We start from the raw sequence: 24,671 nt of genomic DNA, 5'->3' as shown, positions 1-24,671 counted from the left end.
AGGGGGTTAAGAATTTTCTTTTGTATATCATGACCAAACCTGATTTGAAACTAAACCAGAACAGCATATTGTTTCCGGAGTTCCAAGGTTCACTTCTGAGCACAGAATCAAGTTGGAATATCCCTGAGCCCTGAGGGTGTAGCCCACAACCACCACCCTAAATCTAAATAAATAAAGTTAAGATATCAACTGAGAGGGATAATACAGTGAGTAGGGAATTTGCTTTCACGAGGCCTACTGGATTTGATTCCACATACCACATACAGTCTTCTGAACTCCGCTAAGAATCAATCCTGAGTTCAGAGTCAGTAGTAAACCCTGAGTACCTTCAGATGTGTTCTCCAAAACAACTGAAATTAATAAACAAATTAAATTAAATTAGAAAGTTGACTTTTTCAGCCCATAAACTTAACAGAATACACGATTATCTTAGGCATGCATAGTGAATTTTCATAGTGACTTTCCACAGATTCCATTAAGTAAATTTTTTAATTATGATAATATGAGCAGTTTCTCTAATTATAATGTAATGGTGCTAGAAATGAATGTTAAAAACATCAAAATAAATGTGTCCATTCAAGCCACAGAACATTGGAAATGAATAAAAATTGCATTATGCATAGGCAATATGCTTGCTCACAAAAAAAGCAAGTTAATAACAGATCATGAATATTGAACTGTATTTCTATGAAGAAACATAAATAAATACTATGAAACTTCCTTCTAAATTAACTGAGAGGAATGAAAGCACCATAATATGCAAGATGTTGAAAAAAATTATAAAAGTTCTGAAAACTTATGTGAGCATCTACACCACATTTTTGCAATAATTCCCTTAAAGGAAAAGTTAATTTTTCATTAAATAATTAATTGATTTAATTTAGTTCCAAGTGAATGTCAAACATATTTTTGTTGTTGTTTAGAATGTTGACAAATTTTGTGGTTGTTTAGAATGTTGACAAATTGTTCCAAAATGTATATGGACAAGAAACGAAGAATGAATAGCTAAAATACATCCTATAATAGAAGCCAGGTGAGAGAAGAATCCCACCTAATAAATATGAGAATGTGTTACAATGCTGAGTAATGGTCTCTTTATTAGTGAGAAAACAGAACAAAACCCAATGGAGAGCCTATATTTGAGTTTCAAATTATGTACTTCTAGATGGTAATTATGATCTCACCAATTATTTTCTTCCAAGCACTGTGAAACTTGAAAGTTGACCCAATATTTCTCCCAGTAAATTTCCCAATGCAAGTAAGGAGTCAAAAGTTCTGCTATGCCTCAAAAAGCAGTCTACGAAATACAGCAAGCAGTAAGAATTATTCCTGGTGCATGAGGAAAGGAACCAAACACAAAATAGACGTAGGTTTAGAAGTTCTCTTACTGAATGTTTAAAATTATTGTGAGAAATTATCTGATATGTAACATTTACAAAATTGGGAGGAAATAGAGAGGTCCTTAAGGGGCCAGAGATTGTCCAGGGGTTAAGTCACTTGCCTTCCAAGTAGCCTGCCCAGGTTTAAGCCCTTGTACCATCTATAGTCCCTAAGAACCACCAGGCCTGATCTCTGATAGTCGAGTCAGAAGTAACCCCAAAGTAACACCAAGTATGACACAATCAGACAAAAAATAGAGGTAAGAGGAAAGCATTTAATTATAAGTTAGGCAAATTTTAATGGGTGTGGGAACTCTGGAAATTAATAAATCCTGCATAAAATGAATATAGTCAACAATGATGTGTGCCCATAAAGAACTGTTAAATTAGAATTTCTCAAAATTCCCTTAGATAAAGGGAATCTGCCTGATTCTTACAGTAAGCAACAACATGAAAAAGACTATTGTTATTGCCTAATAAACACTATCTGCATTACGATTTCTTAAGATTTTTCAGGGCTCTTTATGCATTGTCTATAAAATAGAATGAAAGTGTAGTTTTGTACTGCTTTGAGAAATAGAGCATTTAAAATGTTATTTAAAACCAAAAATACTCAACGAATAAGTTATGTAATGGGCTGGAGTGATAGCACAGTGGGTAGGGTGTTTGCCTTGCACGCAGCCAACATGGTCGACCCGAGTTCGATTCCTCTGCCCTTCTGGGAGAGCCTGGCAAACTACCAAGAGTATCTCGCCCTCACGGCAAAGCTTGACAAGCTACCAGTGACGTATTCGATATGCCAAACACAGTAACAAGAAGTCTCAAAATGGAGACGTTACTGGCCACGCTCGAGCAAATCGATGAACAACAGGAGGACAGTGACAGTGACAGAAGTTATAATATAATTATTTTTCTTCTAGTATACTTCAGTGTTTTTCAGTTCTTTGTGAACTTGGTTGCCTTCTGGCTGTATTCTTCTTCTATGATACTTTTTTTTTTCATTTTGGGTCAAACTCAGCAATGCACAGGGGTTACTCCTGGCTCTGCACTCAGGAATTACTCCTGGCTGTTCTCAGGGGACCATATGGGATTCTGGGGATTAAACCTGGGTCAGCCGCCTGTAAGGCAAAAGCCCTACCCATTGTGCTATCGCTCCAGCCCTCATTTGTAGCATTACTGATATCAAACACTAAAACTAGTTTCAGCTTATTTTAGCAAAGTTAATTTCCAGACAGATCTCCCCATAAACCAAGCTTGCACTCTAGATCGTTGACCACTCTTCCTGACCAAACCAGGTATTATATGCTTGGGATGATTTCTGCCAGTGTGCGGTAAATACAGGGATTAGGCAGATAAAACTGTTACTTCATTTTATCTGAGTTTTAAAAACAGCTAGAATCAAAGCATTTTTTTTAACATTCAAGATATTTCATTCACATATGTATGTGTATGTATTGTCTTACCATGAGCACTGATGGTCTCTTGGCTAAAACTCTAAAACAAATGTTTTAATTTTTTACTTCAAGGAAATATTTTGGAACCTAAGCAGAATTTGACTAAGTATTAGTCATGATTTTCTGCAAAGCTTATTAAGTTGAGCCATTCGAAGTAATTTTTTTTAACCTATGGAATTGCAGTTGAAAATGCTTCAGCTTGCCTAGCTAGGAGTGGTCATTTGGTAATTTTAAAAATCAAAACTTACTAGGTTTGTCACAAAGCATCATAAGGATAAGTGGGACAAGTTATTATTTATTAAAAAATCAGATACACATATGTAATTGAGGTACACAGTATAATAGTCAACAGTTTTGGGACCAAAGAAATAGCATAGTAGGTAAAATGCTCGCTGTGCAGTCAGTCTGGGTTTGATCTTTATTACCCCATATGGCCTCTTGAGTCCTGCCAGGAAAGATTTCTGTGCACAGAGTCAGGAGTAATCCCTGAACACAGCTAGGCATAACCTCCAACTAAAATGCAACAAATAAAAAATTTAGAGTTTATAAGTGTTCTTACTTTCTCTATAAAGGTGACAAAGCAAGCTTATCACCTACATTTTGTTTTCTTTGTTTGATGGAACCATAGAATTATGCTTCCTAAAACATTATTTTTGTACTGAAGCATCATTGTTGTTATAATATAAACTGTTTCCTGGGGCCACAAGTGATGATATCTATACATGTCCCATATACAGAAGATTCTTCATAATTGTCAAGAGAGCATATTGTGACAATAATTGACACGCCACTTTTGCACCCACCCACCCACACACACACACACACACACACACAGTGAGTCTCTTTAATCATTTTAAGAGTCCATCACATCACACCTTTTGCCTTGGTGTTGGACAGTAATTTGTTTTTTAAGTTCATTTCATTAACAAATAAGGAAATGCTGACAACTATAGTAGGAGTTTCTTAAATACCTTTGAAGTTTTGAGAATTCCAAACATAAAGCTTACCACCTGAATGTTATTGTTTATTTGCTTTTTTAATTTATGAAGACTGATTACTGTCACTCGCATAAAAATTCTACATATAACAATTTACACAGTGGCTAACCTAGAGCAGTGAGCTGCTTAGTGGCATTAAAAATGTTACCTCTAGTCTGTCCCTTTACTATAGTTGTGGACCTGTCTGCTTTCTTTACTGTTGTGTCGTCAATAAACATGATCTCTGATCTTCAGATGGCCCCAATAAATATTTTGCTATCTTTGTCAATGTTTAAATGAATCATTTTCTTTTCTCACTGCTGGGTAACGACAAATTTAGCTTGATAACTCTTGAACTGTGATGAAAGACTATTATGTGGATGTGTATTGCTCAGAATAATGTTTTGTGGCTGTCTTTGTTTTCTAGGCCCAGTGATACAGTCATCCTTTCCCATAAGGAGCATCTGCCTGTCACTCAGATAGTGACAACAAACACAGGCCAACGACACTCTGAAGCAAGCTTTACATTGGGGCCTCTGCTTTGCCAGGGGGACAGTAAGTGACATAAAGGAATTGTCCTGTCTCCTGAAAATACATGTCAGTGCTCTAGGAGGAATTTGGGTGCATGGGTTCTAACTCTATGCAATTAGCACTCATAAATGAAGTTTTACTATCTTACTTGTAAATGAAAACATTACATTTCTACTGGATGAGTGTTTTAAATTATTTTATGTTTTTAATACTTTAATTGAATCACCACGAGATTGAGAATTACAAAGCTGTTCATGATTGGGTTTCAGTCACACAATGTTCCAACACCCATCCTTACACCAGTGCACATTTCCCAGCATCAGTATCCCCAGATTCCCTCTCATCACTGCCCCCCACTCCCCTTCACTCCCGTCTGCTTCTATGGCAGGCACCTCTCTCTCTCTCTCTCTCTCTCTCTCTCTCTCTCTCTCTCTCTCTCTCTCTCTCTCTCTCTCCCACCTCTCTCCCTCTCCCTCTCCCACCTCTCTCCCTCTCCCTCTCCCTCTCTCCCTCTCTTTCTCTTCTCTTATTTTGGCCATTATATTTTGGAAAATAGTTACTAAAATGTTATGATGTATATTGATCTCTGATCTTCAGATGGTCCCAATTTTCAACTCTTGTTGTCACACTAGGCCCACCTCTAGCTTGATTACCCTTCATCCCCCACACACTTGTGGAGATTTCCAATCATTCACCAGTCCTCCTTGCTCCAGTTTTCCATGGCCTTGAATATTAGTTTCATACTATTTTTTTTGTATCCCAGTAATGAATGCAGTGATTCTATATCGTCCCTCTCCTTCTGACTCATTCCACTCCACATGATACTCTCCATTTCCGTCTATTTATAGGAAAATTTCATGACTTTATTTTTCCTGTGTAGCACTAGTTATGTAGATTTACTATAGCTTCTTTTTCTAGTCATATCTTCTTGTACACTCAAGTTGTTTCCAAACTCTTGCTATTGTAAATATTGTAAGTAGTGCTGCAATAAACATAGAAGTGCAGGTGATGTTTCTTCTTGCTTTTTTTTGGACCCATGTATTATGAGTTTTTAATGTAGTATCTAAAGAAAGTTACTATTTTGAGATTCATGGAACTGGAGCGTGGCAGCATATTTTAACACAATATGTCAAAAAATAAAGAAAATATTTACCCAACAATCTTACTTTACTAGTTATGTGTATGGTCACGCCATTCTTCCTGTTACTCCTTAGACTCTCACAAAAGTCATATAATTCATCAACAAACCTCACTGCTTCAATATCAAAAGTAGATCCATTATCCACCTCCATGCCCACATCTCTGGTCTGGATGTTGCTGGAACCCCATAACTGATCTTGATACTACCTCTGTTTACCTCACTGATACTGCACACAACTGTCAGAGGGAATGAGTCAGAACAACACAGTTTCCATATCACTCTCCTGTGTCACTGCTCTTATGGGGTGATCACCAGTATAGACCCAGGCAGCGCTGCCCCAGGGCCTTCCAGGATGTCAGTGGTGGCTGTGGAGCCAAAACCTTTGCTGGGGCCCTGTGTGAATGGGTGTTGTGTCAGGAAATCACAATATTCCAGCACTTTGCTTTTTTTTAAAATTTTTAATAGTGTGACATCATGAGATACAGTTGCAGACTTAGACATTTTTGTGCTTGGGTTTCAATTATACAATGATCAAATACCCATCCCTCCACCAGTGCCCATTTCCCACCAACACGGATCCCAGTATCCATCCCACCCCCCCATCTCCCCCATTCCACCCCGCCTCTGTGGAATTCCGTTTTGTTCTCTCTCTCTCTCCTTTTGGGTCCTGTGGTTTGCAAGAGAGGCACTGAGTGACAATCATGTTTGATCTATAGTCCACTTTCCGCATGCTTCTCCCATCCTGGGAGGATGCTCCCAACACCTTTATTTGGTGTTCCCTTCTCTATCTGAGCTGCCTTTTCCCCTAACATGTGTGGTTGGCCTCCAAGTCACGAAGTAAAATTCCTGGTACTAATCTCGGCCATTCTTGGGTGTTAGTCTCCTATTTCGTTACTTTATGTTCCCCAGATGAATGCAGTCTTTCCATGTCTATCCCTTTCTTTCTGAGTCATCTCAATTAACATGATACTTTTCATGTAGTACCACTTCTATGTAAATTTCATGATTTCGTCTTTTCAAACAGCTACATAGTACTCCATTGTGTAAATGTACCAAAGTTTCTTTAACCAGTCATCTGTTCTCGGGCACTCAGGTTTTTTCCAGATTCTGGCTATTGTAAAGAGTGCTGCAATGAACAAACGATTGCAGATGTTACTTCGACTATACTTTTTTGCCTCTCTGGGATATATTCCCAAGAGTGGTATTGCTGGATCAAATGTGAGCTCAATTTCTACTTTTTTGAGAATCCTCCATATTATTTTCCAAAAGAGCTGAACCAGTCGGCATTCCCACCAGCAATGAAGGAGGGTCCCTTTCTCGCCACATCAGTGCCAACACCAGGTGCTTTTGTTCTTTTGATGTGGACCGGCCTCTGTGATATGAGACGGTATCTCATTTGTGTTTTGATCTGCATCTCCCTGATGATTAGTGGTGTACAGCATGTTATCATGTGCCTTTTTGCTATTCAGATTTCTTCTTTGAGAAAGTTTCGGTTCACTTCATCACCCCATTTTTTGATTCGGTTGGATGTTTTTTCTTGTGGAGTTCAACGAGTACTTTGTATATCCTTGATATCAACCCCTTGTCAGATGGGTATGGGGCGAATATACTTTCCCATTCTGTGCACTGTCTTTGTAGTTTGGTCACTGTTTCTTTTGAGGTGCAGAAACTTCTTAGTTTAAGATAGTCCCATTTGTCTATCTATGTTTTCACTTGCTTGGCCAGTGGCGTGTCATCTTTGAAGATACCGTTAGCTTTGATATCGTGGAGGGTTTTGCTACCCTAGTCTTCAATGTACCTAATGGATTCCAGTCTGATGTTGAGGTCTTTAATCCATTTTGATCTTACTTTTTTCACATAGTGTTAGTAGAGATCTGAACCCATTTTTTTGCACGTAGCCATCCAGTTTTGTTGGAACAATTTGTTAAAGATGCTTTCCTTGCTCTACTTCACATTTCTTATTCCCTTATCAAAGATTAGATGATCATAAATTTGGGGGCAGATATCAGTATATTCAACCCTGTTCCATTGGTCTGCAGCTCTGCCTTTGTTGCTTTGTAGTAAAGTTTGAAGTTGGGGAGGTTGATTCCTCCAATATTCTTTTTCCCAAGAATTGCTTTAGCTATTGTTTCATATGAATTGCTCCGTTTCTTTGAAGTATGTCATGGGTATCCTTATAGGGATCTCATTGAATTTGTACAATGCATTGGGGAGTATTGCCATTTCGACCATGTTAATTCTCCTGATCCATGAGCCGGGGATATTTTTCCATTTCCTCATGTACTCTTTTATTCCCTGAAGTAGCCTTTTGTAGTTTTCTTTGTACAGGTCTTTTACGTCATTAGTCAAGCTAATTCCTAGGTACTTGATTTTCTGGGGCATAATTGTAAATGGGATCGTGTTTTTCATGTCACTTTCTTCTCTCTCACTATTTGCATATAGGAAAGCCATGGACTTTTGGGTATTGATTTTATAGCCTGCAATTTTACTATACAAGTCTATTGTTTCTAGGTGTTTCTTGGTAGAGGTTTTAGGGTTCTCTAAGTATACTATCATATCATCTGTGAATAGTGAGAGCTTGATTTCTTCCTTTCCTACCTGAATGCCCTTAATATCTTTTTCTTGCCTGACCACTATTGCAAGTACTTCCAGTACTATATTGAACAGAAGTGGAGAGAGTGAGCACCCTTGTCTCGTCCCTGATCTTAGATGGAAACCTCTTAGTTTTTCCTCAGTGATTATGATGCTTGCCATAAGCTTGTGGTAGATGGCTTTAACTATGGCTTCTATCCCAATTTTGGCGAGGGTTTTCATCATAAACGGATGCTGGATCTTGTCAAATGCTTTCTCTGTATCGATTGATACAATCATACGGTTTTTGTCTTTTCTTTTGTTGATATGATGGATTATGTTGATTGATTTCTGAATGTTAAACCATCCTTGAATCCCCTGGATGAATCCCACTTAGTCACATGAATGATATTTTTGATGAGTTTTTGAATTCTATTTGCTAGTATTTTCTTGACAATCTTCGCATCTGTGTTCATCAGGGATAACGGCCTTTTCTTTTCTTTTCTTTTCTTGTGATGTCTTTTTTCTTTTTGGTTTTAGAGAGATATGGGATTCATAGAAACTTTGGGAGAGTTTCTGTTTCTTCAATTTCTTGGAAAAGCTTGAGAAGAACTGGCAATAGGTCCTCTTTAAATGTTTGGAAAAATTCACTAGTGAATCCATCTGGACCTGAGCTTTTGTTTTTTGGAAGAATTTTGATTACAGTTTCAATTTCCTTGATGTTAATAGGACTCTTCTAATATTCTAGATCTTCTTGATTCAGCCTTGGGAGATTATAAGAATCCAGAAATTTATCCACTTCTTCTAGGTTCTCTTATTTTGTGGCATACTGACTTTCAACATAATCTCTGATGATCTTTTGAATTTCTTTGGTTTCTGTTGTGATATTCCCCTTCTCATTTCTGATTCGGTTTATTGGGGTTCTCTCTCTCCCTCTCTCTCTCCCTCTCTCTCTTTCTTTGTGAGTCTTGCTAATGGTTTATCTATCTTGTTTATTTTCTCATAGAACCAGCTCTTGGTTTCATTGATCTTTTGGATTGTTTTTTGTGTTTCCATGTTGTTAATTTCTACTCTAAGTTTTCTGACCTCTTTCCTTCTGCCGGGTTTGGGCTCCTTTTTTGGTCCTTTTCTAAGATCTTGAGCTGTAAAGTCAAGGTGTGTATGTGGGCCCTTTCTTCCTTTCTGAGAAATGCTTGCAGAGCCATAAATTTTCCCCTTAACGTGGCTTTAGCTGCGTCCCATAGGTTCTGGTAGCTCGTGTCTTCATTCTCATGTTTCCAGGTACCTTTTAATTCGTCCTTGACTTCCTTCCTCATTGTTCTACGTTGAGTTGTTTAATTTCCAGGTGTTTGATTTGGTTCTCCATGTCTGTGTGTGATTCGCTTCTATGTTCAGTGCATCATGGTTTGAAAAAAATGTTGATACTATTTCTGTCTTCCTGATTCTATTGAGGTATGTTATTTGGCCTAGCACGTGGTCAATTTTGAAAAATGTTCCGTGTTCCCTGGAGAAGAATGTGTATTCTTTCTTTTTGGGCTGTAAAGCCCTCTTAGGTCTATAAGTCCTCTCTATTCTGTTTCTTCCTTCAAAGTCATTTTTTCCTTGCTGAGTTTTATTCTTATTGATCCAGAGGTGATAATGTGATGTTGAAGTCTCCAGTGGCTACTATTGTCTTGCTAGCAATGTCCTTAAAATTGTTAGCAGTTGTTTAAAATATTTAGCTGTTCCCTCATTAGGTGCGAATACATTTAAGAGTGTGATTTCTTCCTGTTTTACATATCCCTTGATGAATAGAAAATGGCCTTCACTGTCCCTTCTAATCTTTTTCAACCTGAAATGTAAGTCGTTGAATACTAGTATGGCCACCCCAGCTTTTTTGAGGGAGCTTTTTCTTGCAGGATTGTTTTTCATCCTTTAACTTTGAGTCTGTGTTTGCTCTGACTGTTCAGATGAGTTTCTTGTAGGCAGCAGAATGTTGGGTTCTATCTCTAAATCCATTTTGCCACTCTGTGTCTCTTAATTGGTGAATTTAGATTGTTGACATTGAGAGAAATTATTTTATGGGGCTTTGTGTCATCTTTCTGTAAGGGTCTGTTGTGCTTTGTAGGGTTTGTCTTGTCTTATAGTAGCCCCTTTATCCCTTCTTTTAGGTTTGGTTTTGAGTCTATGAAGTTTCTGAGCTGTTGTTTATCCAGAAAATAGTGTACCGTTCCTTTCGTGTTTGAGTGAGAGTTTAGCCGGATAGAGTATTCTTGGTGAAGTGCTCAATTCAGTGAGTTTTTTCACTATATCCCACCATTGCCTTCAGATTTGGAGGGTTTTCTCTGATAGGTCTGCTGTGAATCTAAGAGGTGCTCCTTTGTATGTGATTTACTTCTTTGACCTTGCTGCTTGCAGTATTGTGTCTCTATCAGCAGCATCCACCATTCTATGCTATGTCTTGGAGTGTTATTGTTAGGGTTTCTTATAGCTGCCACCCTTTGGGCTCCTTGAATCTGAATGGCTGCATTGTCCAGCTCTGGGAATTTTTCAGCAATGATTTGTTTAATCGTTGCTTTTTTATTGGGATTGTTTCCCTGATCCTTGGTACTCCAACGATTCTAATGTTGTTCCTCTTGGAATCATCCTCTAGGACTCTGATTCGCTCTAGAGCTATTTTGAGGTCTGTTTCCATTGTTTTTTTGTTTTTTTGTTTGTTTGTTTATAAGCTTCGTGCAGCTGATCTTCCAGCTCACTGATTCTGTCTTCAGCTGTAGCCATTCTACTGTTGAGGGCACACACTGAATTTTTTATATCATCTACCGAGTCCTTCAATCATGACACTTCTGTCCATAGCTTTCCAATTTCTGCTCTCATTTCTTCCTGTAATTTCTCGATTTTCCGATCCATTGTTTCCGTCATGTCCTCCTTATTTTATTGGATAACTGTGTCACTGTTTCTTTGAGTTCATTGAACATCTTCATTACTTCATATCTGAATTCTTATCAGAGAGGTCCCTTAGGTGAGTAATACCTAATGAGGCTTCTGGACTCTTTTCATCATCCTCTTCTCATGGTGGGCATTTGCACTGTTTCTTCATGTTGGTAAGGTGGCATGGAGACTGAGAGTTATATGAGATTGCTGGGTATGATTAATTTACCTGTGGCCGCTCAGTCCAAAATTAGGTCATGCCTACTTCTGCGAGGCCACGCCCACTGTGGAAGAGGCCATGCACCCTATGGGTACCTGGTGTGTGTGAAGGGTACAACCTGAGGGATGGAGAGATCAGGTGTTGGGAATGAACAGGAAGAGGCTCAGGGATGATAGGCTCAGGGTCTTAGAGAACGTCTGGTGCACGTAGGCAGCGAAAGCGAAGTCTCAGGTTCGAATTAAGACTGACCTGAGGGATAGAAAGGTCAGACGCAGCGTTGGGGACGAACCTATTCTCACTGTTTGTATCCCTTCTTTTTCTAAACAGATTCGTTTTGGAATTCAGCTTCCTTCAATACTGAAACATCATACCTCCATTTCCCAGCATTCCGTGGAGAACTTAGTGCTGACATGTCTTTCTTTTTTAAGACCACAGCCCCTTCTGGAGTGTTAGTAGAAAACCTGGGAATCACAGACTTCATCCGGCTGGAGCTGCGTGGTGAGTGACCTTATCTGGACATAGCCACTGAGTACCCAATTATTAATAATGCCCCTTATAGACCTAATTTTTATAAGATGCCTGTTTCTTTTTCAGTTGTATTTCTCTATTAAATACTAAAATTCTATAATCGTTAATAATCATTTCAATAGTAAGGCAATGGATTGTGATATCCTATGCCAATTTTGTGTTGTGAATAGCAATTTGTATAATCAGAATTTGACACCAAATGGGCCAAATAGCATCCTACTAGGCTATGAAACTGTTTGATATAATTCATTAGGTATATTATAATTGTTTTGTGCAGAGGTTAATTTCTTGCTTCCAAAATTTCATACAGTGCATGCAATAAAGTTATGTGAAGATTTAAACCGTTTTTACATGAATACATTTGTCATATTAAACCAGGTAAATTGTTCAGTTTAGTACTAAATATTTAGTAATTACTTAGCAAGATGAATAGTGCACCTGAGAAGGAATATGCTAAAATAGTTTTGCTTTCTCCCTCCAGGTACAGACTTATTTTGCTCTTAAGCCAACTGGGAATGGCAGTCTGTTTTAGCCCAAGGTCCCCTTTAAGCGAGCATGTCACCATACTCTTCTCACATCTACTCAAGTCATGTTTTCTCCCTGTGAATGACCATAAGCAACTCACATCTATATTTCTAGCTTCTGCGGAAGTGACCTTTTCATTTGATGTGGGAAATGGACCTTGTGAAGTCAAAGTGAAGTCCTCTACCCCCTTGAATGACAATCGGTGGCACTATGTGAAGGCAGAGAGGAACATTAAGGAAGCAACTCTCCAAGTGGATCAGCTCCCTGTCAGAACCCAGTCGGGCCCTGCTGATGGGCACTCCCGCTTACAATTCAACAGCCAGCTCTTTGTTGGTGAGTGCTGTCATTCATAACTATGCAGTGCTTGGAATAGATTCAATGACCAAGAGACAATGGTTACTATAAATAGTTACCATAGCAATGGCAAAACAATACTACTATGGGCTCCATGATCTCAGGTCTCCATATTTAACATATAGTGTTGGGTGGAGATCCAGAGGGATCAAGGGTCTTGACCACATATACAACCAAAAGAAAATTCTAAACTTGTATTGAACTGTTTCCCATGTTTGCACTCAATATCATATAGATAGAGTCTATTTGTATTTCTTTCAGTCACTTTTTAACAATGGTTTTTATAAAACTCTTGACCATTTTTGTCTATTTCTCCTACTTTGCCTCTCAGGGGAGTTAGAGAACATGCACTGTAACTGGGACCCAGTCATCATCTGTCTCCTGGGAAACAGATCTGAGGGGTCATGCAGACATCGCTCAGGGTGTTTATCCATGAATGACTCTCATCAGTCTGAGCCTCAATTCTCTCTGCACCTCCCTTTGGTCCCATATCATGCACCATAATTAGGGCCCAAGCTTTCTCCTTTTTCCTCATAATCCTTTTCTAAACATTAAATATCTGAGTCTTAGAAATATTCTCTCTTAATTTTCGTGCTTATTGTTTCACTGCTGTTAGTTTCTTCAATGGGGTAAAAATGATTTTCGCTACATTACATTTCAGACAATAGTAGTGTGATTTGGAAACTAAGCAGATTAAAGGATTCACTCTTACTTGGCTTTTTTTTTATGTTTTACATGAGACATTTCTAAGTAAATAAGGACACAACCCAATTAGATACAGACAAAAATCACAAACTAGCATACAGTCTGTTTTGCCAGAGTATACCTCCAGCATCTATGAGTCTAATGCCATGCAGTGAGTTAAACTATGTGTGTATACAGTTCATGGAATCATAAAATTCAACTTCAAGCATAATTAGTTCTTACCGAGCTAGAGTGTCCTTCAATTAATTATTGCAGATTATACTAAATAGCTCTATCTTCCGATTTCAAGTCTAGAGAAAGAACTAATGAAATGTTAAATTTTAAAAAAGAATTTATGAAAAATCTACTCCAAATTAACATTATCCCCTAGGGTAATATTACTGAAGCCTGAGAACTTAGCTGAAAATTCACATTTTGGGTAACTCCCATATCCCAGTATTGAGTTGAATCTCTAGAATGAGCCCTCAGATCTGTTTTTAAAACAAGCTTCCAGCTTTCACCTATGCTCCCAACTGTCACTGTTACTGTCCTCCCATTGTTCATTGATTTGCGCGAGAGGGTCTAGTAACGTCTCCATTGTAAGACTAGTTGTGACTGTGTTTGGCATATTGAATACATCACAGGTAGCTTGCAGGCTTTGTCGTGCAGGCAAGATACTCTCGGTAGCTTGCCAGGCTCTCTGAGAGGGGCTGAGGAATCGAACCTGTGTTGGCCTGGTCTGCCATGCACAAGGCAAACGCTTTACCCACTATGCTATCGCTCTAGCCCCCAACAGGTAAGAATAATTGTCTTAGGCTTACATAAGATGTGATCAATGGAAAGTATTTATTATTCAGGTAGTATTCAAACCATCCAGCTTCAGATTGTTATGATAGATAAGATAAGCTTAAACCATAGATATTGTCTCAAATTTCTTTTTCTTTGCTCTTTCCTTGATTCCTTTCTAAAGCTTCATTAATAGAGAGATCTCTAATATAAATATTTGTGTTATATAAAGAAAAATTTTAGATATGCTATTTGTATTATTATATAGTTCAATATATGATAGTCAAAACAAATTATAAAATTATATTATTACATATTCACAGTCATGGTCCTCCAGTTGTTCATCGATTTGCTTGAGTGGGCCCAATAACGTCTCCATTGGAGACTTTGTTGTTACTGTGTTTGGCATCGAATACATCATGGGGAGCTTGCCAGGCTTTGCCATGCCGGTGGGAGACTCTCGGTAGCTTGCCAGGCTCTCCGAGAAGGGCTGAGGAATCGAACTCAGGTCGGCCATGTTGGCTGCGTGCGAGGCAAATGCCCAACCGCTGTGCTATCGCTCCAGCCCAGCAATAATGATATTAATTACATAATAAATCACAAAGATTACAAAACAATGCACATAAATTTGCAATGCATATTTATATTTCAAAATTACAACTGTAATATTTTCTATGCATTCTAATCTATAATTTTATAATATATTGGAAAGATTTTTAATTATGTAACTGTATTCCACACATATTTCATTGAGTATAAATTTTGAAAAGGATCACTTTTCAAAGGATCACTTTGAAAGGATTCCTTTATAAACAATGATAGTTTATATTTCATTGTTTATAAAGGAATGAATGTCAAAAATCAAAATGAAACATGAAAAATACTGTTAGAATATGTAACCATATTGTTTCCATATTGTCGTTTGATGATTTTTAAATAGACTAGAGTCTATATTTTCAAAACCACATATGATCATAACACGTGGGGCAGTATTTTAGTGTTAGTACTGTCATATATTTGCCCTGGAATATTAGCATGGCAAGACACAGGACTATGACACATCTGGGTTGTTTCTCTGGCAGGAGGTACAGCAACCAGGCAGAGAGGATTTCTGGGGTGCATCCGGGCCCTGCGTTTGAATGGGCTGGCCTTGGACTTGGAAGAAAGAGCCACAGTGACCCCAGGTGTGGATCCAGGATGCCCAGGTCACTGTGCTAGCTATGGACATCTGTGCCACAATGGAGGCCTCTGCCAGGAGAGGCTAAGGGGGTTTGTGTGTGACTGCACCTCCTCTGCTTATGATGGGCCCTTCTGCTTCCATGGTGAGTGGAACCCGGGACAGGGCTCCTGGGGATGGAAAACACAAAATAATGTTGTAGTATATGGCTTGCAGAAACATCTCCCTGGGCTCTGTCTCCATCTTGCTGTTTAACTGGAGAAGAGACCAGGTTCAGTTTGCAGACCTCGAAGACTATCCTGTGAAATCTTGGTGCCAGTCCTCAGAGGCCCCTCAGTGCAGTGTCACGAGGAGACCCATAACCTCCAACTCTGTCTGAACTGGATTTTCACATGGATCACTCCAGTGCAATTAAATATTACAAATAGTTAATATGTACATAATTATAAAAAATATAATATTATATATAATATGTACATAATTTCATGGAGTGATAGCAGAGCGGTAGGGCGTTTGCCTTGCACGCAGCCAACATGGCCGACCCGAGTTCAATTCCTCCACCCATCTTGGAGAGCCCGGCAAGCTACCGAGAGTATCTCGCCCGCATGGCAGAGCCTGGCAAGCTCCCTGTGACGTATTCGATATGCCAAACACAGTAACAACAAAGTCTCCAATAGAGACGTTACTGGGCCCACTCGACGGGAGGGCCTTTACCTTACGAAGCATGTTGGATTACCAATCAATGTCATTTGATTTGGGTCTATGATGGGATTAGTTATTTTGTATCAATATTGCAAATTTTGACTATTTACACTGAATTAATATTGGTCTATAACATTATGTAGTTTTTAGTATATATAGACAGTAATTTATATATAATCATATATATATACACAGTAATAAATATAAAGGACTTCATAACCTGAGGTATAGTGAAAAGTTCCATCTTCCCTTCTGGTAAATGCTATTTTGCTTCTATAGTCTACAAGTTGATTTGGATCTAGGAAGATAAATAGAAAGTTGAATTGATTTATTCATTTGTTTATTTTCTTTAGCTGCTACATGTGTGAAATCATCTAGTTTTTAGTTATCTGTTTCAATGAGTATGATAACCTCTGGAGCCATCGATGTTTTTGCAATTGACATGAATTCATTTTTCAGAGCTGAATAACGTTCTCTCATGAATTCTGCACACAGCATCTTTATTTATTCATTCATGTATGGGCACTTAGATTGTTTCCAGCCCTTGGTGATTATGAATAATGATGTGATGAGCAGGGATTTGCACATGTCTAATAAATATATCTCTTTACATGGATATGTGCACATTCTTCAGGTAATGACACAACTGTGCAATCACTGAATAATATGGTAATTCTATTTTTAAGTTTTGAAATACTATTTTCCCAATTAGCATTGGCTATCCATTATAGACAATACATAATGGATAAACAATACATGATGGCTACTTGAATTAGCATTCCCAATAATAGAATTTAAACTTTTAATGTGAAAGCCCACACACACGAGTAGGTAAGACATCTGAGGGCTAGTTGCACCTGTAGGAGGAAGGGATTCAATCACAGCACCAAATGGTCCCTTGAGAACTTCCCTAAGTGATGCTTGAGCACTGAGTGTAGAGAAGCCTGAACACTGCTGAGTGTGGCCCCCAAACCAAAATATCCAAACTAAATTTAAACAAGAAAACATGTAAAAATGATGTCACTCTTGTTTTCTCTCTTAGGTAGTCTTTAAATATAAATAGATCAAGACTCTTGCATTTAACCATAATGCTCAAAAGGAGAGAGAGGGACAGAGACAGAAAGGCAGAGACAGAGAGGAAAAGAGTATGCCATTGAGGCAGGTTGGAGAAGAGGTGTGGGGGAGGGAACGAGTTGGAAATGTACACTGATGGAGAGATGGGTGTTGAAACATTGTATGAAATGCAAGCATGAATAGCTTTGCAACTATACATCACAAGGCCTCAATTTTTAAGTCTTTGGCTTTTACATATAACAGTTATATGTGTGCCATTCCAGAGGTTTCTGCATATTTAAGAACTGACTCATCAATCACTTACAGTTTTCAAGGACCTTACCACCACACCCCCAGCACGAACACCAGCTCCTTTGCAACTGGATCCCATGAGGATCTAACACTGACAGGAGAAGAGACCGCGATAAGCTTCAGGACAACAGGGCTTCCCTCCCTACTGCTCTTTGTTGGGGCCTTCTCAGAGGAATACTTTTCTGTGATCCTCACCACAAATGGTGAGTGTCTGTAGTGTAAGACTAAAAAGAATGAAATTGAAAGTTAGCACCATGCAGGGATGGGTTCTTTTCATGTTAAGGTGCAACATAATTGGGTGGCCTACACATCTCTATTTATTAGGCTTCACTTATTGTCACAAATAAGTGTAAATAATGTCCACATTTTAATGAATAAACAAATGAGTCTTCCATAAAATGCTGATCATTTTATGAGATCAACATAAAACTACTCCCAGGATGTATTTTTCTGTTCAGTAATAATCTAAATGACTTTTTCAGGTAATTTGGAAACAAATTTTTTATCTGGTATGTAAATTTATTAGCATTTTTTATTGAATCACCTTGAGATATAGTTACAAAGCTTTCATAATTGAGTTTCAGTCATAAATTTTTTCACCACAGATGTCCCCAGTATCCACCCCCACACGACACCAACCCGTCTCTATGGCAGACAATTTTATTCTTACTCTCTCTGTACTTTTGGGCGTTATGGTTTAGATATAGATACTGAGAAGTCATCATGTTTGGTCCTTTATCTACATTCAGAAAACATCTCCCAGTCTGAGCTATCCCTCCAACCATCATTGACTTAGTAATCACTTCGCTATCCTGGCTGTCTTCTCCCCCAGCTTGTAAGGCAGGATTCCATCCTTGGAACAATCTTCCTGGCCCTTGACTCTACTGTCTTTGGGTGTTAGTCTTATTTTATGTTATTTTATATTCCACAAACAAGTGCAGTCATTCTATGTCTGTCTTTCTCTTTCTGACTCATTTCAGTCAGCATGATACTGTCCATGTGCATTCACTTATAAGGATATTTCATGACATTATCTTTCCTAACAGCTGTATGTTATTCCATTGTGTATATATACCAAAATTTATTTAACCCTTCATCTGTTCTTGGGCACATGTGTTATTTCCAGACTCTGGTTATTGTGAGCAGCGTTGCAATGAACATACAGGTGCAAATGTCATTTCTACTGTGCACTTTTGCACCCCGGCATATATTCCCAGAACTGGTATTGCTGGCTCATATGGAAGCTCAGTTTCTAGTTTTTTGAGGTATGCCCATATTGTTTTCCAAAAAGGCTGGACCAGTCAGCGTTTCTACCAACAATGAAAGAGAGTTCATTTATTCCCACATCCTCAGCAGCACTGCTTGTTCTTGTTCTTTTTGATGTGTGTCAGTCACTCTGTTGTAAGATATATTATTGTTGTTTTGATTTGCATCTCCCTGATGATTAGTGATGAAGAGCAGTTTTTCATGTGTCTTTTGGCCATTTGTATTTCCTTTTTAAGGAAGTTTCTGTTTATTTCCTCTCCCCATTTTGGTGCTGTTGGAGGATTTTTTTGGCACAGATCTACTAATGTCTTGTATATCCTATGTATTAACAACTTACTGACAGGTATTGGATAAATAATTTTTTCCAATCAGTGGACTCTCTCTGTAATTTGGTAACTGTTTTTTTGTTCAGTGTAGAAGCTTCTTAGTTTAATGTAGTCCAATTTGTTTATGTTTTCTTCCACTTGCTTGGCCAGTGGTGTTTAATCCTTAAAGATGCCTTTAGCTTCAATTATAGTGGAGGACTCTGCCTACATTTTCCTCCATGTGCCTTATGGATTCAGGCCTGATGCTTAGGTCTTTAATCCATTTTGATCTAACTTTTGTGCTTGGGGTTAGACTGTTAGGACGCGGATCCTGATCTCCCTTTAACAACAAAAAGACTCCAGAAACTGCAAACAGCAAGCAAGGTTTATTGTAAGACTGGCTAGCCAGGGTCAAGCCGCCTACACAGACATGCAGGTCAGATAGGTGAGGCAAGACCCCGAACTTCTTCAAAGGGGATCTTACATAGGCCTTCACTGGCCATTACAGCAAAGCCCGTGCATTTCATAGCCAATAGATTTGTAACAACATATACTTTCTTAACCAATCCATTTAAAAGTACATTACTCCTTAGCCTATAGATTCAAAGATCAGCATTTACATACATAGGCATTGTGGCTAGTGGGCTACTGGGTAACTTGGACATTTGGTTATCACCAGGCTCAATTTGATTTGGTGGAAGAGGATAAGGGAAAAGTTCCTAACAGAGGTAACAGAGAAGGAAGGGCCAACAAATGGTTTCTGAATTTACATCCCAGCAGGGAAGAGTCAACAAATGGTTTCAGAATTTACATCCCAATAAGGAAGGGCTTCACAGCTAAGGCTCTACTAGGGAGGGGGAAGGAAATGGAGAGTTACTAAGTAGTAGAGTTTTAACTCTGGAATCTCCCTCAGGGTCCCAAGGGACCTTGCAAGACAGAGATCTGAGCTCAATTTTTTTTCAGATAACTATCCAGTTTTCCCAGCACCACTTGCTGAGGAGGCTTTCCTTGCTTCACTTCACGTTTCTTGCTCCTTTGACAAAGGTTTAGTGATCATATACTTGAGTGGCTGTGTCAGAATATTCAACTCTGTTCCATTGGTCTGCAGGTCTGTTTCTAGTCCAATACCATGCTGTTTTAATTACTACTGCTTTGTAGTACAGTTTGAAGTTGGGGAAGATGATGCAACCTATCTACTCTTCCCCAAGAATTGCTTTAGCTATTTGTGGGACATTATTTTTCTATATGAATTTTATGAATGTTTTGTCAATTTTTTTAAAGAATGTCATGGGTACCCTTATAGGGACCACATTGAATCTGTATAATGCCTTGGGGAGTAGTGTCATTTTGGTAAGGTTAATCCTCCCGATCTATGAGCAAGGGATAGGTTTCCAGGAAATAAGATATTTTTTACATAAAATATTTCCTCCATCTAAGCAAGGAGCTGCATTAAACCTCATAAAAGATAGTTTTATTTGGTTTAAGGGGCCAAAAGATAGCACAGCATGAAAGAAACTTGTCTTACACCAGCTAACCTGGGTTTGACTCCAAGCAGTGCAAATGTTTGCATGGTATGACAAGGAGCCATCTCTGAGCTCAGAGTCCGGAGTAAGCTCTGAGCACCACTGGGTAAAACCGGAAAAGAAAAGATAAGCTAACAGGGGCTAGTGTGATAGGACAGTATGTAGGCTGCTTGCCTTGCACTCTGTGAATCTGTATTCTGATCCCTGGCAATACATATGTTCCCCTGAGTGATACATGAGTATAGAGAAAGGAGTAAATCCTGAGCATCGCCAGGAGAAATTCCTGAGCACCACCAAGTTTGGTCTAACCACCACCCCCGAAAAAAAAATAAAAGAAGAAAGCAAACAAAGTATGCTGATATCCATAAGTATGAGATGAATAAGATTTACCTAACTCATCACTTATTTATGTCATATCTGTATCCAAAACGAAGCGAGTTATTACTCAACACTTGATTACCAAATCAGTCTAAGATGCTCAGTTAGAGAAAAGAATCAGGCTACAACCTTGCTTCCTTGAGCATGTGGAAGCTGAGTGCTCAGAAAGCTTGCTATTATCTCTCACTGATTACTTTAGAAGGAGAGAGTAAAGAAGAGGAAGTTTCCCTTCCAAGGAGGAAAGCAGAGGGACAAAAGAGTGATAGTACACTCTTCAGAGGGATTTGCATATCATGGCAGATCACTAACATCTATCTTATTTTTCCTGTTTCTTGATTCTTCAGAAACATTAGTAGAAAATTTGAGCAATTGCAAAACTTAGTTATGCAAATGCAGATAGCACAGTGATAGGGCGGTTTGCCTTGAATGCAGTCAGCCAGGCTGAGTCAGGTTCAATTCCTCCACCCTTCTCGGAGAACCTGGCAAGCTACCAAGAGTATCTTGCCCACACGGAAAAGCCTGGGAAGTTACCTGTGACATATTCAATATGCCAAAACACAGTAACAACAAGTCTCAAAAAATGGAGATGTTACTAGGCCTGCTCGAGCAAATCGATGAACAACGGGAGGACAGTGTTTCAGTGTTTCAGGTACTGATTTAAAATGCATCAAAATAAGCAACATTAAAAGAAGTTATGTTTATGGAAAGTGAATGTTAATGTATTATTGCCAGAGGTTTTATCATTTAGTAATATGAATACCACATGAATAATTAACTGAGAACCAAGCTTTAATTTTCTTATGTTTAACTTAAGTTTCTACCTTATGTAAGAAAAACTGAAAAAAGAGACATTTTAGGCCAGTGAGATAGTACAGTGGTGGTGTGCTTCCCCCTATGTAGTTCAGTCATCAATAGTACATGGCTCCCTGAGCCCTGCCAAGATTAAGCCTTGAGCACCCACAGGTGTGACCCAAAAGGTAAAAACACAATATAAATGAGACAGTTAGGTCATTACTATTGAAATTAAGAGTAAAATAGGGCACTCTGAATTTGGCCTTCAGGGCTGGAGTGATAGCACAGCGGGAGGGCGTTTGCCTTGCTCGCAGCCAACATGGCCGACCCGAGTTCGATTCCTCTGCCCCTCTCGGAGAGCCCGGCAAGCTACCGAGAGTATCTCGCCCGCACGGCAGAGTCTGGCAAGCTCCCCGTGACGTAGTGGATATGCCAGACACAGTAACAACAAAGTATCCAATGGAGACGTTACTGGGCCCGCTCAAGCAAATCGACGAACAACGGGAGGACAGTGACAATGACAGGATGTGTACACAAAAAGATCAAAATCCAGTAAATTACAACAACCCTGGCACAGACATAATCCAGAAGACATAGGTTCAATAAACACTTGTGCTTTGGTTTACTGTCTCTTAGGATGGAAAAGCTTATATCTAAAAAAAAAGCCATTCTATACTGGGGTCCTTTTCACACAAGTGAGTGCTGTTCTGATCAGTGGAAATTTTAAGTGGTCACAGGTCATATTTTAGTCCTGGTTTGTCTTGGGTTTTCTTACAAGCCCACCTGCAGGTTCCTATTCCTGCCTCGAACAGCCTGGTGAAAGCCTGATTCTGGGTCTTTCCCCAACTCAGACTGGCTCTATTGAATAGAAATATTAATTATCAGGTGAGCCCAAATAAATAAATTTAGATTTAAATTGAACTGAACAACAAGTAAAAGCTTTAGGTTTCACACTGGAAGGGGTTTTTTTCCTTTTCTCTTTATGAAATTCTGTTTTAGTTTAAAATGCCGTTTCCCCCTTCTTTAGGAAGTTTGCAGATCACATATAAACTAGACAGACACCAGGAACCTGGTATTTTTAATCTTGGCTCTAAAACTATGGCTGATGGGAAACTTCATCGGGTGACAATTAGCAGAGAAGCAGCCGCAGTCTTTGTAGAGGTAAGACAGTAAACGCAACAGCATCAATAGTGATTTAGAATGTGACTTTCAGAGAAGTGGTCCATTTGATAATAAATGCTAAGAAAAGAGCTATGCTTTTGGCAGACTTCCATAGTTCTTTCAAGGACAATAAACAGCATGTTTTATTGTTTGATATTAGTTGTTATTTAGCCTATTAAATGTAATTAATATGTGACCATTTAAAATACTCAGCTGTCCTTTTCTTTGGTATGGAAATGTTGTCCAGCTTATCACAGTGACTATTGGTCCCATTCCTAAGGGAACATTTTCCACTGGATGACAAAAGAATCAGTGCTACCAGTATTTTAATTCAACAGAGAAAGTAAGACCCGGCTGAGAGTGAGAATATATTTTTAAAATGACTATTTAAATTATGCATTTGAAAAGTGTTTTGAAGAATAATCTATATATTCAATCACTATATTTGTTTTCTGTACATGGTACAATACAGATTATTTTGGGCCATTGAGAACAAAACATGAAGTATCATAGTAAAGGTGATAAATAGCCACAAAAGATTCCCCCATAACACTTAAATATCAATAAAATAAATGGTCTGCATATGATCAAAATAGATAAGCAGTGTCTTTCAAAGCTTATTTCAATTTAATTCTTGGTAACAAGGTAAAATTTAAATGTATAATGAATTTTATATCTAGACTAGAGAGATAGTACAGTGGACACTATCTCCTTTTTGAAATTTCCTTTTGAAAATAATAAAAATTTTAAGATTTGAAAAATTTTAAGATTTCATTACATTTCTTTGTTGATTATATATCTATTTCATTACATTTCTTTGTTGATTATATATCTATGGTAGGTACTTAACCGGGGGGGAAAAAATTAAGGGACAGGGTGGAGTAGAATTTGATATATTATGAAAATTTTCTATAAAACAGCTTTCTCCCTTGATCTTTCTAATATCATTAACATATGTTTTGATTTTTTAAATGATTTTTGTCTCATTTTTATTATCAAAATTGATCACCGTTTTGAATGGACAATGCTGGTGGACGTCTAATAGGTTAACCAGAATACAAGGACACATGTCATCCTGTCCTCGGGGACCGAATTCAATGCAGTCAAATTCCTGACACTGGGGACAATTTTCGGTAAGTGTCAGAATGCTGTCACTTCGTGATGAGGATCTGAAGTGTTAGGATAAAGACCCAGAAGGTGTTTGCCATGTTGAAAGGAATTCCTTCTCATATTTATGATATCCCAGGGAGTGAAAAATTCTCAGAAGCTGTGACCTTGTCTCGGGGACAAGTAATCAAGAATAAGTGCTTCTGACCTTTCCACACACAGCCTTTGCTTAATAATCAAGCAGAATGAAGGTTGGTTGTTTTTGTCTAGCAATTAGGAAACACTAAACTTCTTGGTTTCTACTCTATAAACCAAGCTCACACTGATAAAAATCAGGCATCAATAAATGACTTATTGATAAAGCTAGATTTTTACACTTTAGAAAGGATGATTTTTACTTTAGCCAATAAGTATGCTTTGGGTCCTGTTTTGCCTGGGAAGGGGGTGAAGAGGAGAGGTGCCTTTATTGTCCCAGGTAGTGCTGTACCATGGCTCTGGTCCCCTCCCCTGTTTTTAATAAGAATTTTTTTCATTGACTACTGCAAGTTTTGCATCCTACGCTTAACTCATATTCATTCATGTATTTCCCCATATATTAAAACAATTTTTGCACGGCAAAGCCTGGCAAGCTACCTGTGACATATTAAATATGCCAAAATCAGTAACAACAAGTCTCACAATGGAGATGTTACTGGTGCTCGCTCAAGCAAATCGGTGAACAACAGGAGGACAGTGCTACAGTAGCAAATTACAGATGTGATATTCTACAAAATACCTTCATGACCACTATTCACTCTCTTCAGATTCATGATAATCTCTTATTTGAAGATGATTT

The 24,671-nt window shown here is 38.4% G+C and overlaps 1 protein-coding gene across 1 annotated transcript in view; it reads left to right on the top strand.

Annotated features, from left to right (window-relative positions):
* The window catches only part of LOC130034972 (contactin-associated protein-like 3), a 201,278-nt gene that overhangs the window by 154,560 nt on the left and 22,047 nt on the right, over positions 1 to 24,671 (top strand). Inside the window, exons 16-22 of the mRNA XM_056126469.1 lie at positions 4,238 to 4,365; positions 11,511 to 11,681; positions 12,351 to 12,569; positions 15,143 to 15,382; positions 17,277 to 17,507; positions 22,596 to 22,729; positions 23,775 to 23,862. Coding sequence (XP_055982444.1) covers positions 4,238 to 4,365; positions 11,511 to 11,681; positions 12,351 to 12,569; positions 15,143 to 15,382; positions 17,277 to 17,507; positions 22,596 to 22,729; positions 23,775 to 23,862 — 1,211 coding nt within the window. The remainder of the gene's footprint in view (positions 1 to 4,237; positions 4,366 to 11,510; positions 11,682 to 12,350; positions 12,570 to 15,142; positions 15,383 to 17,276; positions 17,508 to 22,595; positions 22,730 to 23,774; positions 23,863 to 24,671) is intronic.

The sequence above is a fragment of the Sorex fumeus genome, unplaced genomic scaffold (genome assembly GCF_029834395.1).
Source record: "Sorex fumeus unplaced genomic scaffold, SorFum_2.1 ptg000063l, whole genome shotgun sequence".
NCBI lineage: Eukaryota > Metazoa > Chordata > Mammalia > Eulipotyphla > Soricidae > Sorex > Sorex fumeus.
This window is presented reverse-complemented; position numbering and strand designations above follow the sequence as displayed.